The 18,685-nt window shown below is 40.0% G+C and overlaps 1 protein-coding gene across 2 annotated transcripts in view; it reads left to right on the forward strand.

The window, feature by feature from the left end:
- lztr1 (leucine zipper like post translational regulator 1) overlaps nt 1–18,016 on the forward strand; it is a 69,766-nt gene extending 51,750 nt beyond the window's left edge. The window contains exons 18-21 of one of the 2 annotated variants that reach the window (XM_048556335.2): nt 1,664–1,813; nt 3,043–3,148; nt 5,644–5,724; nt 13,853–18,016. In XM_048556335.2, the coding sequence (XP_048412292.1) occupies nt 1,664–1,813; nt 3,043–3,148; nt 5,644–5,724; nt 13,853–13,969 (454 nt within the window). In that variant the 3' untranslated portion in view covers nt 13,970–18,016. Of the gene's footprint in view, nt 1–1,663; nt 1,814–3,042; nt 3,149–5,643; nt 5,725–6,977; nt 11,741–13,852 lie in introns of those variants that run through there. The other variant, XM_059655128.1, reaches the window with a different exon arrangement.
- The last annotated feature ends 669 nt before the right edge of the window (nt 18,017–18,685 follow it).

Below are 18,685 nucleotides of genomic sequence, written 5' to 3' on the forward strand. Positions count from 1 at the left end.
GAGGAGCAGGAAACTTTTTTTTTAATAATTCACTTGAACAGTATTTTGTGTTCAAAAAAGTCAAATTCCAAGAACTGTTGCAGTAGTTAGTCTCTGCTTACCATATGTGGCCATTTTCTTTGTACATTGACGTCACTCTGTTCAGGTTATGGGTAGTCAGTTTTTAAAGAGTCGCTAGTACAGGTTTCTTTTTCTGTCTTTCTTCACTAAAGAACATTGTCCTGTTCTTCAGTGTTCCTGTGGCATGCAGGTCACAATTTTAAATCTTGCGACTGCAACATTCTAGAAGCTGGAGTGGTTCAATTAGATTGCTGACAAGTTGGGAGGGAGACTCCAGAGAAAAGCTGTCTTTGTGGTATCCCAAGCATGGAATTGTTTCTGCAGCATCGGTGAAAAATGATGAGGGACAGTGACTGAAGCAGTTGTGGGATTCTGAACAACTTGTTTCTGTAATTTGGGACTGGAGTGGCACAAATTATATAAATGTACGCGTAGATTGGTGCAGACATACGCACATTTCATTATTTTGTGTTTATTTTTTAATTTGTGAACCTCATATAAAACAAACTGCTTTGAATATTTCTTTTTCCTGAGGAAGGGTCTCGACCCGAAACATCAACTATACCGCTGCTCTGATGCTGGTTGGCCTGCTGCGTTCATCCAGCTTCACACCATGTTATCTCCTGCTTTGAATAATGTACTGTTTGTTACTGGGGAGTAATGGTCTTGGCCTGAATCTCCATTCTTTCCCCAAAAATGTATTGCCAAGCTAACCATGCAGCTGTAGTAATGAATCCAGCATGTACAGATTTATAAAAGGAAACAAATGGAGATCCACTAAAATAAAAATGCAGTTAACAGTGAGCTTTATAATATTAGTCATAAAGTCCCAACCTCCTCAAAAATATACATTTTGTATATTACTTGCCTCCAGTGATTGTACCAGTGATTTTACCTTTGAACTGAATTCTCAAAGATGCTTGGATTGCTGTGCTTGAACACAATGATTCTACTGTTGACCTTGAAATTTCAAATAAAACAGCTGCAGTACCACGTGGCTCAGTGGTTGACACTACTGCCTCACAGTGCCAGGGACCCAGGTTTGATTCCAGCCTTGTGCAAACTCCGCACAGGCAGTTACCCATTCTCCCCGTATCTGCATGGGTTTCCTCAGGGTGTTCCAGTTTCTTCCCACAGTCCAGAAATGTGCAGGCTGGGCGGACTTGGCCGTGCTAAATTGCATGTTGTTGTGCCCAGGGTTGTGCAGACTAGGTGGCCTAACTATGGTAAGTGTGGGGTTATAGGGTAGGGGGCTGGATCTGTGTGGGATGCTCTTTAGAGGGTCAGTGCACGCTCGATGGGCCAAATGGCCTGCTTCCACACTGTAAGAATTCTATTCTATATTTAGGAACACACTGTTAAAACATAACCAAACACACAATTCAGATTTAATAAAGTTGTGTCAAAATTAGCTATTTCATATTCTCAATGACAGAATTAAAGCATTGGAGATTTTGTAAATTAAACAGCAAGTTAAAACATATACTAGCAGATTGGATTTGATTTATTTATTGTGTTATATATGAAACTTTTGACCTGACACTGAATGTACAGATATATAACCTTGTTTTAGTAATTGGTTCTTGTCCCTGCTGTTTTGTAGTTACTTTGAAGCTATGTTCCGATCCTTTATGCCTGAAGATGGACAAGTTAATATCTCCATTGGTGAAATGGTGCCGAGTCGACAAGCTTTTGAGTCACTCCTTCGATATGTGTACTATGGTGAAGTCAACATGCCTCCGGAAGATTCATTGTATCCTTCTTAACTTAGTACCACTGCCTTTTCCTGATTATGCTTGCACTTGGAACAAAATGAGACAAATTTAAGCTATGTCAAGTTGTATTGAGAGTTCATACCTGTAGATCATGCTGTTCACGTCATCTTTTTAATGGCTGGGACCATTGGAAGCTGGTTCTTTTTCCAAAGAACCATGAGGAAAATTTGTGAAAGCTGGAACACGAGCCTCCTTGAATACATCTAGAGATCAGTCCAATCTGTTCCGTTTGACTTGGAAGTAATCTGAGATATGAATGATTGAAAAATAAGAACTAAAAGAGGCAGTTTTTTATTTAAAAATTCATTGCAGACGTGAACCTTCCTGTCTTATGCAGTTTCATTCTGATCAAATTAAGAGGGCACTCAGTGTATACTTCTGCCATGCTGTTGACAGAGTTATTTTGCAGCTGTTCCTTGAAGCTTATCCTTTCCTGGTTGATGCTTTGTGGCTCGAAATTTTGTCATCTTGACTTTTCGCTCAGCCTCTGATACACGGTTACCTTCAAAGCTGTTTTCATGCATTGCGCCATCCTAAGAGGCCTGCTGCATGGACTGAGAGACAATATCAAAATTCCTGAGTGTGTCTTCTAATGCTTCCTTTGACCACCATGAAAGCATCGAACCCCTTCAGCTCTTGGTTGCAACTGTATTGAAGTCAGAGAAACTGTTCATCCATGTTGACTTCAGTAAAGAGTTGGTGCAAACCACGAGGAATGGGAAGGGTTTAGGACTTAAAAAATGGGGTAGTTGGTGATAAGGAAAGAATACCTTGAATTTCCTGTGTAGTAAAATGTCAACTTGAACTTCTCTGAGAGAATTCAGTTGGTATGCAGACATCCTACAAGGAGTCAGTGACCTGGCGGAGTGGATTAGTCCTTTATCCCTCCTAATGGCAAATTGCAGATAGCTGTTAAGGGAGGCCTCCGAGGGAGGATGATCACGGGGTTTGGGGTCAGGGAGAAAAATGACCATAGGAGGATAACTGCGATTGGGTAATTACTTCGTGTATTCAGGAGCACGATGAAAAGAATAGTGGTAAATGTTAACAGGCACCCTTTAACCTTGCAATTACCTGACTTGCTGTGTAGTTGAAGTAACACAAATGGCTGTTTTCAATGGCGCATGCAACTTTGAAAAGTTTTATTTGTGCAACAGTGAATCCCATGTGCATTGTGAGATAGGTTTCTTTGACTTATATCTGCCAGATATTTGTTTTCAGCACCTTATTATTACGGCTTCACAAACAACAGACTACAAGCATACTGTAAGCAGAACCTGGAGATGAATGTAACAGTGGAAAATGTTTTGCAGGTAACTTGCCCTTTCTACTTTCACTGTGTAATCTATCATGTCCTGGTTGGACTATTGTACAGCTTTAGATGAAAATCCAAATGGATATTTTTGTTGAGAATATTGAAAATGAGAAGTGTTCTTACCATCTCATTGCCCATGTAATTTGGAACTTTGTCTCTTTATTTAAGAGAGAACGAGTTATTTGTGTCTCCTAGCAGTTCTCCTATCTATACTGCCATTGTCAAGTTTGTCTTGTCTTTGAAACTCATGCTTTCTTGTTTCTCCTCTCAGTAAAGTGCTAATTGTTTCAGTTTCCCTTCGTGATGTCTGTGCTAACTGGTGGTTTAAATGGTTTCCTCTTCTAAACTTTTGTCCCTTTGCCTATCAAAACAGCTGTCAGCACAGCTTTCTTCAAAACATTCACTCTTAAGCCTTCTGTTGATGTAAATTTCCGCCCATTCTCCAACATTCCTTTCTTCAAAAGTCCTGGCATGTGTTACCATGTAACCTTTGCCCATTACTCCTGAAATTTCTTCTTCTAATCTCTTCACTTCGGTTTCCATATACGTAACACCACTGAAATAGCCCCAGCCAGAGTCAAGAACAATATTTTTAATGCCTGTGACCGTGGTACCGTTTATAGAACATTACAGCACATTACAGGCCTTTCGGCCCTCGATGTTGTGCCAACCTGCCATACCAATCTGAAGCTCATCTAACCTACACTATTCCACGTACGTCCATACGCTTGTCCAATGACGACTTAAATGTACTTAAAAGTTGACGAATCTACTACCATTGCAGGCAAAGCGTTCCATTCCCTTACTACTCTCTGAGTAAAGACACTACCTCTGACATCTGTCCTATATCTTTCACCCCTCAATTTAAAGCTATGCCCCCTCGTGCTCGCCGTCACCGTCCTAGGAAAAAGGCTCTCTCTATCCACCCTATCTAACCCTCTGATTATCTTATATGTTTCAATTAAGTCACCTCTCAATCTTCGTCTCTCTAATGAAAACAGCCTCAAGTCCCTCAGCCTTTCCTCGTAAGACCTTCCCTCCATACCAGGCAACATGCTGGTAAATCTCCTCTGCACCCTTTCCAAAGCTTCCACATCCTTCTTATAATGCGGTGACCAGAACTGTACACGATACTTCAAGTGCAGCCGCACCAGAGTTTTGTACAGCTGCAGCATAACCTCTTGGTTCCAGAACTCGATCCTTCTAGTAATAAAAGCTAAAACACTGTATGCCTTCTTAACAGCCCTGTCAACCTGGGTGGCAACTTTCAAGGATCTGTGTACATGGACCCCGAGATCTCTCTGCTCACCTCCACTACCAAGAATTTTACCATTAGCCCAGTACTTTGCATTCCGGTTACTCCTACCAAAGTGCATCACCTCACTCTTGTCCGCCTTAAATTCCGTTTGCCCCATCTCAGCCCAACTCTGCAACTTTTCTTTCCTTCTCTGAAGTCTCTGTCCTGGGCAACCACACCAATCAATCTGAAGCTTCTCTTCCATCATCCAGATCAGTGTGTCAGCCTTTGCTTGATTCCACTCTTTCCTCTTTTTCTGCTTGTAGCCAGAGCCAGAGTCTCTCCTCCTGTCTCTCACTATCACTTTGGAATCCTGCAAGGACCTATCCCTGAGCCCCTTTACTTATTTCTTCTCCTTGATATAATTGTTTCACGTATGCACTCACGCCATCTACTTGTAATTCCATCGTTTTTCATGAACCTTTCAGTGTCTCTCTTTTCAGACTTCTGATCAAGCATCAGATTGGGAAGAATTATAATTTAGGGAAGATTGCAGTGATCAGTTTCAGCCCTTGCCAATAATTCCCAAATTGCTTCTTACTGACTTCATGAAATTCAGCTACTAACCTTCACTTCCAATTGCATTTCTTTTCTCTCAAACTCTGCCTACTTCAACTTCAACCTCATTCTGAACTCACTCTGTCCAGAGTTTTGATCTTTGACACCTGTCTCAATGCTAAATGTCAGCTTCCCATTATCTGTGAAGTACATGTTTATCCAGATCATTGGTACCTAAATCTTGTCTTGCTCCACGTAACCCCATTTGCTGATGTATTTTGGCTGTCAGTTCTCTGTTGGGTCAAGTTTTTAATTCTGGCCTCGATGTTCCTTATTCATATTACTTCAATTGATCCCTCAATAGCCAACACCACCAAACTGTCTTCTTTCAGTTTTGATTCAGCCTCTTGTCCATTTCCTTCTAACTTTGTTACATTGGTCTCTGCCTTCAGCTGCATAGATTCTCTGCTTTGCTTTGGAAATTTTTCCCTGTACTTTTTTAAGACATTGCTTGCTTCCCACATCTCTACACAGCCTTTTGGTCCTTGCTCCTTCTAACTCTTCCTTTATCCTGTCTGCTTTTTCATTGCACTCTGGATGTTTTCTGACATTCAGGAACTGTGTAGAAACAAGTGGTTCAGTTTATAAAACCACAAATAATCCCATAGTTATTCTAAAATGTTTTCTTGTCTCTTCAGATTCTGGAAGCAGCTGATAAGACTCAGGCTTTAGACATGAAGAAGCACTGCCTCCACATCATTGTACATCATTTCACCAAGGTAGGTAGGACTCTGTTTGGCTCAGTGAGAGTCTGTTGTCCTTTTATACCATCGTGGTTGTAGCAGCAAAAGGCCTATCCTTTCAATTCTGGACAGACTGCGATCTGCCTGCTTGGATGAAGCTGGAATAGAATGTCACCATGAGTTGAAAAATAATCTGGCAAAAAGCGTGCCACTGCTTTAATTGTTGTGTACTTTATCCTAAGTTCATAATATGGCTTTGAGTTTGTCCCCCAACTTCTGCCCTCCTCCTCCCTGCTGTGCTTGTCTGACTGCCAGCCTAGTATCAATTGTTGAAACTTCCTGTCTCCACTCACTTCCTGTCTCCACTTCCTATCTAACATGAAGGGCTGCATGGTGGCTCAGTGGTCAGCACTGCAGCCTTACAGCGCCAGAGACCCGATTCTAGCCACGGGTATGTCTGTGCGGAGTTTGCACATTCTCCCCGTGTCTGCGTGGGTTTCCTCTCACAGTCCAAAGATGTGCAGGTTAGGTGGATTGGCCATGCTAAATTGCCTGTAGTGCTCAGGGGTATGTGGGTTATAGGGGGATAAGTTTGGGTGGGATGCTCTAAGGACCAGTGTGCACTTGTTGGGCCGAAGGGCCTATTTCCACACTGTAGGGAATCTCATCTAATCATGAAGGATTTAAGACCATAAGACAGGAGTGGAAGTAAGACCATTCAGCCCATCGAGTCCACTCCGCCATTAAAATCATGGCTGATGGGCATTTCAACTCCACTCCCTTGCACGCTCCCTGTAGCCCTTGATTCCTTTGTGAGATCAAGAATTTATCAATCTCTGCCTTGAAGACATTTAACGTCCCGGCCTCCACTGCACTCTGTGGCAGTGAATTCCACACGCCCACCACTCTCTGGCTGAAGAAATGTCTCCTCAATTCCGTTTTAAATTTACCCCTCTTATTCTAAGGCTGTGCCCATCGGTCCTAGTCTCCCAGCCTAATGGAAACAACTTCCCAGCATCCACCCTTTCTAAGCCATACATTATCTTGTAAGTTTCTATTAGATCTCCCCTCAACCTCCTAAACTCTAATGAGTACAATCCCAGGATCCTTAGCGGTTCATTGTACGTTAAACCTACCATTCCAGGGATCATCCGTGTGAATCTCCACTGGACGTGCTCCAGTGCCAGTATGCCCTTCTGAGGTGTGGGGCCCAAAATTGGACACAGTATTCTAAATGGATGAATCTGGAATAGAACAGTATTCTAATTCTAATTCTTTAACTTTCACAGATGTGCATCTGGCACTCATTTCCTTAAATATCTGTAGCTGCTTGGTTTGAGTCCAACTGTGCCCGATCTCAAACTATCAACACAAGCACCTTCGAGTTCTAGATGTAAGAATCATAGTATCCCGCCCACATGGAAAGAGGCTATTTGGCCCATTGAATCTGCACCAACCCTCCGAAGACCCGGCATCCCACACTATGCCCATAACCCTACAATAATCTTCACATCTCTGGATACAATGGGAAATCTAGCATGGCCAATCCAATTAACCTGCACATCTTTGGACTGTGAAAGGAAACCAGAGCACCCAAGGACAAACACACAGACACGGGGATAATACGCAAATTCTGCACACAGTCACCTGAGGCTGGAATTGAACCCAGATCCCTGGAGCTGAGGCAGCAGTGCTAACTACTGAGCCACCATGCCACTTCATGTCGCCCGTATGTCTTTTCCTCTTCTCCACCCCCATCCTGTTATGCCCACTCGCGCGTGCTCAGGTTCTCTCCTCATGTGCCACAATAAAATCCACACCCTCATTCAGTTCAGTATGTCTCTAGTATGATTCCTGCCCGATCTCAATCTATCAACGCAAGCACCTTCAAGTTCCAGATGTTAAAATCATAGAATCCTGACTGTGCGGAAAGAGGCTATTTGGCCCATTGAGTCCGCACCAACTCCTTGAAGAGCATCCCACCCAGCAATCCACCCTGAATGCAGCTACCCAGAATTCTGCGGCTGAATACTTTTTCACACATTTGTCATCCTCTGTGGTTTTGGTGCCTCTTTTGTATCAACTTTAAAGCTCTTGGAAATAAATCCTTCCCAACTCAGCAGCCCTTGCATGAGGGAACGATAATTTGAGAGGAGGAATTGGCACTTGGGTTGCGCAAAATGCATTCAAGCCACAGCTTCAAACCAGTCTGGCCGAAGTCAAGTTGCTTCCATGTTTTTGTGTAGCTTTTGAGTATGGCTGAGACAGATGAGGTGAAGGCATTTAGTATTAGCAAATATCATTATATATTGGACAAAAAACACAAACATCCATAACATTTCCATGTATCAAGCAACAAACATGTCAGGTTATGTTAATCTGACACTGTTTCGGGTCTTGAATCAGTCATTTTTGTCAGCGGCTTTCACAACACCTTTGGCACCAAACAAAACTCATCTGTATTTGCCCCTACCAGCAGTCTTGACTTTTATCCCCTCTAATAGATGCGCCTTTATACCAATTCACATGGAGTGCCCTTTGTTGCGATCTATTCCACTCCAAACTAGGTCTAAATGCAACAGCAAGAAACCACACTTTTCTCCATGTTTACCTTCATGTGCGAAATTCCCCAGTTTTGTGCCTGGCTCAGGTCAACTGGACACTACTTCTACTCCACCAATTGCTCTGTAATTGTACATTTGCCAGCAGTATCCATTCTTGTTGCCTTTTCTTATTTGTCTCTGATCTAACTCCCAAACAGCTCAAGCTGAAATTAAGAATTGACAGTTTGCAGGAGCTTGAGTTCTGTTGCACAGTGATATTACACTCGAGTTCCTCTCCACTTCCGTTTCCTATTCTCCATAGAGAGAGGTGACATCAAAGATTCTTAATAATGAAAGAGAAATATGCTGCGGTTTACTCCATGTAGTATGACAATAATATTAAGATTTGCACCCAAGACAGTGCTTTAAGAAAATGGGCCCAAATATTGAGAGATGAGTATTCCATTGAGCAGTAGAGTTGTCACACTGACTGTTCCAGATATAAGGGTAGAGTCAATGAAGGTCTTATTCCACTATCCTGAAATGCTGAAATTGCAATGCACTTATTTAGAATTCAGTTTAACTATATGGATTTTTTTAAATTTGAAATTTGTTTGAGAATGCAATAGACATATTTGGTGCAAAAGTCAGCTGTATTCAGCACCAGAGTTTTACAAATTTAACTAGTATTCTCTTTAGTCATTTGATGGTACAGAACTTGAGTATTGCTGAAATAGGCATGTTTTGTTGAAGCACATCAGGATACATTGCAAGGGGATAACCAAAATTACTGCTGCATGGGAAGATAGTGCTGATTGGTTGGCAAGTGGATTATCATGTAGGGAGGAATTTCCATGGAAAATGATCTCTTTAACGCTGATTGGTAGTTAACAGTCGGGCTGGATTACAATTTTAAATTCGGCTGATAGGTTGGAGCAATGCCGTGAGAAATGAACCAGTGAATTGCTGTCAACTTTTTAAACCATCATTTGGCATTAATGGGTGCATTCTCATGGCAACAGTGCTACCAATCAGAATCTACTCCCTGCATTCTCCCTTTATAATAATATAAACGATAGTTTTTCTCCTCTTCAATTTGTGATCCGGTGAAATATGCTGATGGGTTCAAGATGAAAAGATTTGACGAGGCGTATCTTACTTTTAGCAATACCTAAGTATCCATTGGTCTTATCTCTGTTCAGATCAGGACCTCATTGAATCAATTTGATTAAAATTTATAATTTTTCTCCTCATCAGTATCAAATGGTATTGTGACATTTGTATGTTAATGTGAAACAAAATATTCATTAAAACTAAACACTTCAAGACACAAGTACGTTTTCATAAACATACTATCTGTGAATTTTGAAGGCTTAAATATGTACTTTTTTAAAAGTTCCTGAAACATTCTGAAGGTGTATACATGACTGACGCAAACCCTTGAATGTTTAAGCCAAAATATTTGATTTTGCAGCATTGTATTTTGCCACAGGGAAAGATGTATCTTCGATCTCATTAGCATCACTGTTCTGAAATTGATGTATAATCTGATATTGGTGCAATTATTGACTTCCTATTTCAAAGTGAAACATATTTTCAACATGTTATTTGTAAATCTCTGTGACTTGCTATGCGATTCTTCAGCAGAAGCATTTCAACTGCAGGATGTACAGCCTGCTCCATCAAAGCACATATGGTTTTAATGAAATGAGGAAAAGAACGTCATGTAATTAAATTGCCCTGTTTTTCGCTCTTTAACTCTGAGGTAAATCAGTGTCTGCTGTCGAATGCTTCTGCTCAGGTTAAGTGTCTTATGAATTTGGAATAATAACAAAAGGTTATTCAAGAAACCTGAGAGAATATTGAGCACATTGCAGAAAATTTGAGGTTAGATAACTGGATAGTGAGACCATGTTGAAAGTGTCCTGTTTCACTCTTTTAAAGAAAGAATAAAGTCAGTGAACAATGGAAAATTAACAATATCCAGACTTTTACTGGTCTCAAACCCTTACTGCATCCCTCTAGCCTTGTAAGCTACACACCTATCATCATCCTCCCTTCCTTCTCCAAAGTCCTTGAATCTGTTTGAAATGTGTCCCCATCATTTCTGTACGTCATGGGCTGAATTTCCATCTTGGATGTGGGAACATGAGCCAGGTCCATTACTGTGTCCTCGGCCCACTCTGAGACACGGCTGTTGGGAGAAGCCATTAATCACCTGCAATTTTGCATCATTTAATTAACACGGAGGCAAGTTCCTTGCACAGTTGTAGGCGATGGGTGCAATCTCAAAGCTGGACGGCCAATCAGAAGAGTTCCTGGCTGCATATAAAGGTAGTAACTGGGAGGGCACGCCAATGAGAAGGTGCCCAATCAAACACTTTTTAAGGCATTCTTGCCTAAAAAATAGGCACAATGTTGCCAGGCCACCGAAATGTAGTAGTCTGTGGATAGACATAGTTTCCACTATACAGGTGGCCTTTGGCTGCATCCTCAACCAGCACGTCCGCCACCCTGGCCTGTTCCAATAGCAGCAAGGCTCAAATTCAACCCATGTTTAAATTCCTCTGGTCAAATATCCATCACTTTGCAATGTTGAAATGGCTGTCATTAATGTCACAAATTGTATCTTTTGTGATTTTTCTCTCTTTGTGATCTGTATGTAGCCTTTGATATCGTTGATCGCAGCATCTCCTCCTTTGTCATTCTATCTTTATTGTTATAACTGAAAAATCATCTACAAAGCCTTCTCTACCTGCTCCTACAACATTACCTCTGAAGTCCCCATGGTATCTACCTTTGACCACCACCTTTCTCGTCTACGTATTGCCCATTGGTCACATCAGATTCTACATTTATGCTGAGAAATCACAGCTCTACCTTGGTACCAGCTCACTTGGTATTCAGCCCCTCCATAGCTTCTGATTTCTTATGCTGCTTGTCTGATTCTGGATGTACAAGCATTTCTGATTAAATGTTTGAAGGCCAAAACCTGTTTCCTAAGTGAACTCTGTTTGCAAACCACTGACTCCGTCCTACCATCTAACAATTTGAGAGTAAACAATCCTGACATCACAATTTTAAAATTTTCGTCCGATTTTCAAAACTTATTTCTACTTTCTTTCAAGTCTGCAACCCTTGAGCTTTCTGCACTTTTTCAGTTCTGGCCTCTTGCACAATCCCTATTTTAATACTTCCCCCATTACCTCAGTCACCTAGATTCTTAGTTCTAGAACTCCCCCATTCACCTGTCTAATGCTGAAATCATATTAGGGCATTTCATAAAACCTACCCCTTTTGAACAAGTTTTCATCATCTGTGCTAATATCTCATGTTGTGCAGTATCAAGTTCCGTTTAACAATAATTCTGTAAAGCACCTTGGGATGTTTTATTACTTTAGAAGTGCAATAAAAATTTGAGTTGTTGGCCACAAATATTTACATGAACCTCCTGACACCGATTTCTGATACTGTTCAGTAGTTCATTTTGTTGTGTTGTAAATAAATATTATGCCTTGTTAAACAAATGCTGTATGTAATAAATTTGAAACAAAAATGACACCAACAAAATACTGTATTGAATCCTTGAGAAACTTTACAATTGTGTGACTACTCTGCAAAGGCAGCTTTAGAATTGATTTGTATTCCTATCGTGAATATGCATCAAGTAGGAGTTCACGTACCACTATTTTGTACTGCAGATGACTACACACTGTTTAGCTATACCAAAAGCTATTGGATTCTCTAAGATCTTATTGCATAGTTTTTTCATATTCCTTGCTTTAAAGCTGTCCTAACAGGAAACAATTTGAGGGATTCACACTAGCCTGTCATTCAACTCTGTGTAAGATTTTCCTCTAAATAATATCAGGTTATCTATACAGTTGTCATGATGCCAAACTAGTGAACTGCCCCATTTTCTCATTGTTTCATATGATTCAATAGTGCAAAAGTCTGTCCAAGAATAAATTAGTTAGGAGAAATCATTAAGATTTCTTCTGGAAATGTGACCAGGCAAGAATTTTACTCAGGTTTGAATGTTAAGGAAGTTTTCTCCTAAATAAGTACCAAGGGAAGAATGGATGCTGTAAATCAGAAACAAAGACAGAAATTGCAGGAAAAGCTCAGCAGGTCTGGCTGCATCTGTGAAGAAAAGTCAGTCAACATTTTGGGTCGAGTGACCCTTCCTCAGAGTCTTCTCTCCATGGATGCTGCCAGACCTGCTGAGCTTTTCCAGCAATTTCTGTTTCTGTTTTATCCGAATTCTGTAGTTGATTATTTGCTGCACAAGGTCATGATTTCAATTCCTTCATTTTTTTTACGACCAATGGTCCATAATAAACAATCATTAAACAACTGCAAGAATTCTTTACCTAAAAGTAAACTACATCTTAATGTATGACCGCTTCCCTCCATAGAATACCCATATAGCCTCTGTCTTGGTTTCTTTATATGATATTCTTTCTTGATATTGCTTTCTATAGGTGTTGGTGAGTGAAAAGTATGCTTGGGGGAAAAAAACTCATCTGCATTGAATTGTCAGACAGTCACCTTTTGATTTTGTAACAAATAGTTTTCTAATAAATGTTCCAAGGAAAATGCAGAACATCAACCTGAATGACAAAGAGTGATCACAACATTCTGCTCTGACCGCTATTGCTTTTGGAAGGATTGGGAAAAATTGTTTCAACCAGATTAATTGCCAACCATTGAGCTTTGACAAACCCTACAAATAATTTCTCCATCCGTTTTGAGGATCCTGTTTACTAATTTCTTTCATACTGTCAGGTTGAAACAAGAATCTCCAATAAGAACTCAGAAAATTAGCTCAATGACCTGTAAAATGATTGGTTGGTGAAATATATCAGTAATTATTAAGACTAGTGGAAAGGAAAATGTAATCACGCATCAAAATCTGCAGTGAAGGCGAGACAGACTTGCAGTTGTATTGCTTAAACAGACTTCTGTGGATGCAGTAGTCTAATTCGTCACCAAATACTACATTTCTTGCAGTTGTATGACAGTGCAATCCAAGTCTTTGATTCTTTGGTGGACAGATTTTAGGAAAGTCCCCTTAGTTATTACTGTACTTTGAGAATGAATGAGATAAAAGATAGATTTCTTCACTGAGGGGGTTATTAGTTCCCCTATGGTGGTGTATGTTAGAATTCGAAATTGTATCATTTTATGCTTCATAAAATCACAATAGCCTTTGTTTCCCTTGCGTCCACCTTTTTGATTTCTCACGAGACCTAATGAGGAGTCAACTTTGATGGGAACATATATGACTGCTTCCCCACCCCCTTATAAATTTTCGGATACATTGACCTGTTTTATGCCAGACAAGAATTTGTTTAGTTGTTGGAGGATTATCTGAAAAATTTGGCAGAGGTCCTGAAATCTTCTACTGAACAACTACTTTTTGTTTTACTGTGGTATGTCACATCGATGCATATGTGAGATATAATCCATTGTAGATCATTGTCCCATCTGTATCTCTTGTATTAGTAATTGAAGAGTGGGTATTTCCTGGTGTTGCTAAAGAATATTTCAGTTTTAATTTTTGCTACGTGCCCCGCTTGTTTTCCAATTTCTTAAATTGATTTTTTTCTTCCCTTAAGGTCTCCAAGTTGCCCAACCTACGATCCCTAAGTCAAGCACTACTTCTAGACATCATCGAGTCATTAGCCAATCATATTTCAGACAAGCAGTGTGCAGAGCTGGGCTCAGATATGTGACAATTAATCTTAAACATTAATTCTCAAATTGTTTTAGAAACTTCGCTCTCTTGTGATTCAGACTTGTAGTATTTATTATAAATATTTAAATAAAATTATTTTAAGTAGGACCATTAAGATATTAAGTTCAACAATTTAAAGTTAGTGTTTGAGTCAGGTCTTTGGCTGGTGATAATGGCTGGATAAGTAAACGAAGTGTTCCACCTTTTTGTTTGCTGGCTCGAACACAATAAAGGTGAAAGTAGCTACTTTTTTAAGAAAACTAAAATGACATGGAGAAATTATCATCCTTCACTTGTAAGAGGACTTTGACAATTAAGTCATGAAATGTTTTAAAAATAAACCTTTAGCGCTTGTTAATTTCTGTGCTACAAAGTAATTATTTAGCAATCTTATTTCACTTGCTCATATATATTCTTATATTCTCTCTTTTTCACACCTAAAACTGGCAAAAAAAAATTCTAAAATTAGAATGAATAAGACTGACATTCCAAGTTGCATTCAAATGTCACAGAGGTATCAGTCTCAAGGCCTGGTAGCTTTGAGTTTCTCTAGTTCTCTGCTTATTGTCAGGTGATTATCTGAAGATGCAAACAGATTCCAGGATTTTAACTGAAGCACTTCCAGCAATGTCAGCCAGAATGTTACTCGATTAATACTGTGCAAGTGGTTTAGTTTAATGGGACCTGATGTCAAAAAAAATGCCACTTGGTTCTCACCAGGCTTCTCGATTGGCAGCCTTTTATACAAAACTTGAATGAGCCATGACGTTCATTATCATGACTGTTGTAACAATGTTTACAGGAATTGTATAAAGGTGTGTTCATATGAAATGTGATGACTGGTGTTCTGAAAGTGTAAAACAAATTGCATGATTTCATTAATTTTACACATGTAAAAATCTGAAAATAGAATCATTAATGCGGATTAGGTTGGAGGTTTCATGTCCTCTTCTGGCAGCAAATTGCATTGCATCTTGGTCATGTTCAGAAAACTTAATATAAAGCATCACTCTACTGTTAAATATGTAAAAACTTATACAAAGAGGTTTCTTTATAATCCATCTGTTAGAGCTGAAGCATAATCATTGTCGAAGATCTTAATTTTAAAAAAGTATGCAAATAAACACTTGTACAAACCATTTGTAGCAGATTTGGAAAGGTTGTACGGTTCACTTGTTCATTAAGCTGTACCATCTGCATCTGAGGCCAACTAAAATTCCCAAGTTTTAATTCACCAAAAGCAGTCTTCAAACAACCTTCTTGTGTTCTTAATTGTCAACCTTGGTGTGGGAATGATTAGATGGTATGCGTGTTGATTATTAAATACATTTGGGTCAATTAGCTCAGTTGGATGGATGATTGGTTTGTAATGCAGTGTGATCATAAGACATAGAAGTGGAAGTAAGGCCATTCGGCCCATCGGGTTCACTGCACCATTTAAATCATGGCTGATGGACATTTCAACTCCACTTCCCTGCACTCTCCCCGTAGCCCTTGATTCCTTGTGAGATCAAGAATTTACCGATCTCTGCCTTGAAGACATTTAACATCCTGGCCTCCACTGCACTCCGTGGCAATGAATTCCACAGGCTCACCACTCTCTGGCTGAAGAAATGTGTCCTCATTTCCATTTTAAATTTACCCCCTCTAATTCTAAGGCTGTGCCCATGGGTCCTAGTCTCCCTGCCTAACGGAAACAACTTCCCAGCATCCACCCTTTCCTAGCCATACATTATCTTGTAAGTTTCTATTAGATCTCCCCTTAACCTTCTAAACTCTTAATGAGTACAATCCCAGAATCCTTAGCGGTTCATCATATGTTAAACCTACCATTCGAGGGATCATCCGTGTGAATCTCCGCTGGACACGGTCTAGCGCCAGTATGTCCTTCCTGAGGTGTGGGGCCCAAAATTGGACACAGTATTCTAAATGGGGCCGAACTAGAACTTCATAAAGTCTCAGAAGCACATCACTGCTTTCATATTCCAATCCTCTTGAGATAAACGACAACATTGCATTCGCTTTCTTAATCATGGACTCTACCTGTAAGTTAACTTTTAGAGAATCCTGGACCAACACTCCCAGATCCCTTTGTACTTCTGCTTTACGAATTTTCTCACCATTGAGAAAATAGTCCATGCCTGTATTCTTTTTGGCAAAGTGCAAAACCTAGCATTTGCTCATGTTGAATTTCATCAACCATTTCCTGGACCACTCTCCTAAACTGTCTAAATCTTTCTGCAGCCTCCCAACCTCCTCAGTACTATCTGCCTGTCCACCTATCTTTGTATCATCGGCAAACTTCACCAAAATGCCCCCAGCCCCTTCATCCAGATCATAAATATATAAAATGAACAGTTGTGGCCCCAATACTGAACCCTGCGGGGCACCACTCGTCACTGGTTGCAATTCTGAAAAAGAGCCTTTTATTCCCAACTCTCTGCCTTCTGTCAGACAGCCAATCCTCAATCCAAGCTAGTAGCTCATCTCGAACACCATGGGCCCTCACCTTACTCAGCAGCCTCCCGTGAGGCACCTTATCAAAGGCCTTTTGGAAGTCTAGATAGATAACATCCACTGGGTTTCCCTGGTCTAACCTACTTGTTATCTCTTCAAAGAATTCTAACAGGTTTGTCAGGCATGACCTCCACTTACTAAATCCATGTTGACTTGTTCTAACCCGACCCTGCACTTCCAAGAGTTTAGAAATCTCATCCTTAACAATGGATTCAGAATTTACCAAATACCAAGGTTAGGCTAATCGGCCTATAATTTTCCATCTTTTGCCTTGATCCTTTCTTAAACAAGGGGGTTACAACAGCAATTTTCCAATCATCTGGGACTTTCCCAGACTCCAGTGACTTTTGAAAGATCACAACCAAAGCCTCCGCTATTTCCTCAGCCACCTCCCTCAGAACTCTAGGATGCAGCCCATCAGGGTCAGGAGATTTATCAATTTTTAGACCTTTTAGCTTTTCTAGCACTTTCTCTTTTGTAATGCCTACCGTGCTCAACTCTGCCCCCGACTCTCTTTAATTGTTGGCATACTACTCATGTCCTCTACTCCTGAAGACTGACGCAAAGTACTTATTAAGTTCTTCAGCTATTTCCTTATCTCCCATCACTAGCCTTCCAGCATCAATTTGGAGCGGCCAAATGTCTACTTTTGCCTCACGTTTGTTTCTTTTGAAAGGAACTTTTACTATCATTTCTAATATTACTAGCTAGCCTACCTTCGTATTTGATCCTCTCCTTCCTTATTTCTCTCTTTGTTATCCTCTGTTTGTTTTTATAGCCTTCCCAATCTTCTGATTTCCCAGTCCTCTTGGTCACTTTATAGACTGTCTCTTTTCCTTTGATACATTTCCTGACTTCCTTTGTCAGCCATAGCTGTCTAATCCCACCCCGCATAATTTTTCTTTTCTTTGGGATGATCACAACAACGTAGGTTCAATTCTGACACTGGCTGAGGTTACTATGAAAGGACTGTCCTTCAACCCTCCCCTTGCCTACGGCATGGTGACCCTCAGATTAAACTACTACCAGTCTTCTCCCTCTAATGAAAGAGCAGCATTATGGCAGTTTTACTTATTTACATCATCTTGCTTTCACACAATTTACAGTTTGCCATAATTACATCATGTAGTTGAAAGTTAGATCCTAAAGTGAATGAAAAAAAGTCCATGCCTACAACCTACAAACATGGTCACAATGGCTGTGTCACTGAGTAAGAGGCTGTGACCTCTCTAACAGTGCATCCCTCTGAACACTTAATTGCTGCAAAACTGATCACTTTTTGAGGCAAAGGGAGAGGGAAGTTGAGACCAAAGTGAATGTTTTCTGAGACTTATTGAATGAAGTGATCAAAAATTCACTTTTATATTTGCTTTATATGTTACAAAATATTTAATTGTGTAACTGTAATAAAACTATGAAAGTGTATCGTGTAACCTGCACACATTAATGTTGCATTATTCTGCTATTAGTGCTTCATGCAAATTCTCTTGTGTAGTATTCCTATAATTATAAATTAAGCTGTTATCAATTTATATTTAATTGTGTTTTTTCTCGTACAGTACAATGATAAATCGGAAATATGAGTGTACTCTACAGCAGTGAAACCATGAGACTGAACATGTAGCAACATATATTTATCTTTATGGAGCAATGACTAGAACAAAAGATTAACCAACAGGTTGAGACTAAAATACACATGCTGCATATTGCAATGATGATCAGTCTACAGTTATGTTTCTCTGTATGGTGTTACGTCAGCTCTGCCTTATGAGATATAGGACCGTGCAAAAGAGTTCATTCTAAAAGACTGAAGAAATAAGGTTGAATTACCCTGGATTGCTGTCACACAGAAGCAGATGACAAAGACCAAGGACAGGAATGCTCCATGTTTCCAGGGTTTTCTGATAGAAACCCTTTTTATTTCAAATTTGTAGATTACAAATTGATAACTTAGTACTATGGGATCCTTAGTTGTGCCTGAACCAGCAAGGAATGAACAACTAGTACGTATGCAATAAGTAAGTGTTTATTAAGTAAAATGTCAGACATGGGTGAAGTCTTTGTGTGACATTATCATCAGAAAAGGTCTCAGGATTCCTTGAATGCTGCCAGTGCAGACCATTTCTGTCTTCTCTAAAATGACTTTACATTGAATTGTGTGACACCACATCAGCAATGGTGAAAGTGTGCCAGTGAA

Source organism: Stegostoma tigrinum, chromosome 26 (assembly GCF_030684315.1).
Source record: "Stegostoma tigrinum isolate sSteTig4 chromosome 26, sSteTig4.hap1, whole genome shotgun sequence".
Taxonomy (NCBI): Eukaryota; Metazoa; Chordata; class Chondrichthyes; order Orectolobiformes; family Stegostomatidae; genus Stegostoma; species Stegostoma tigrinum.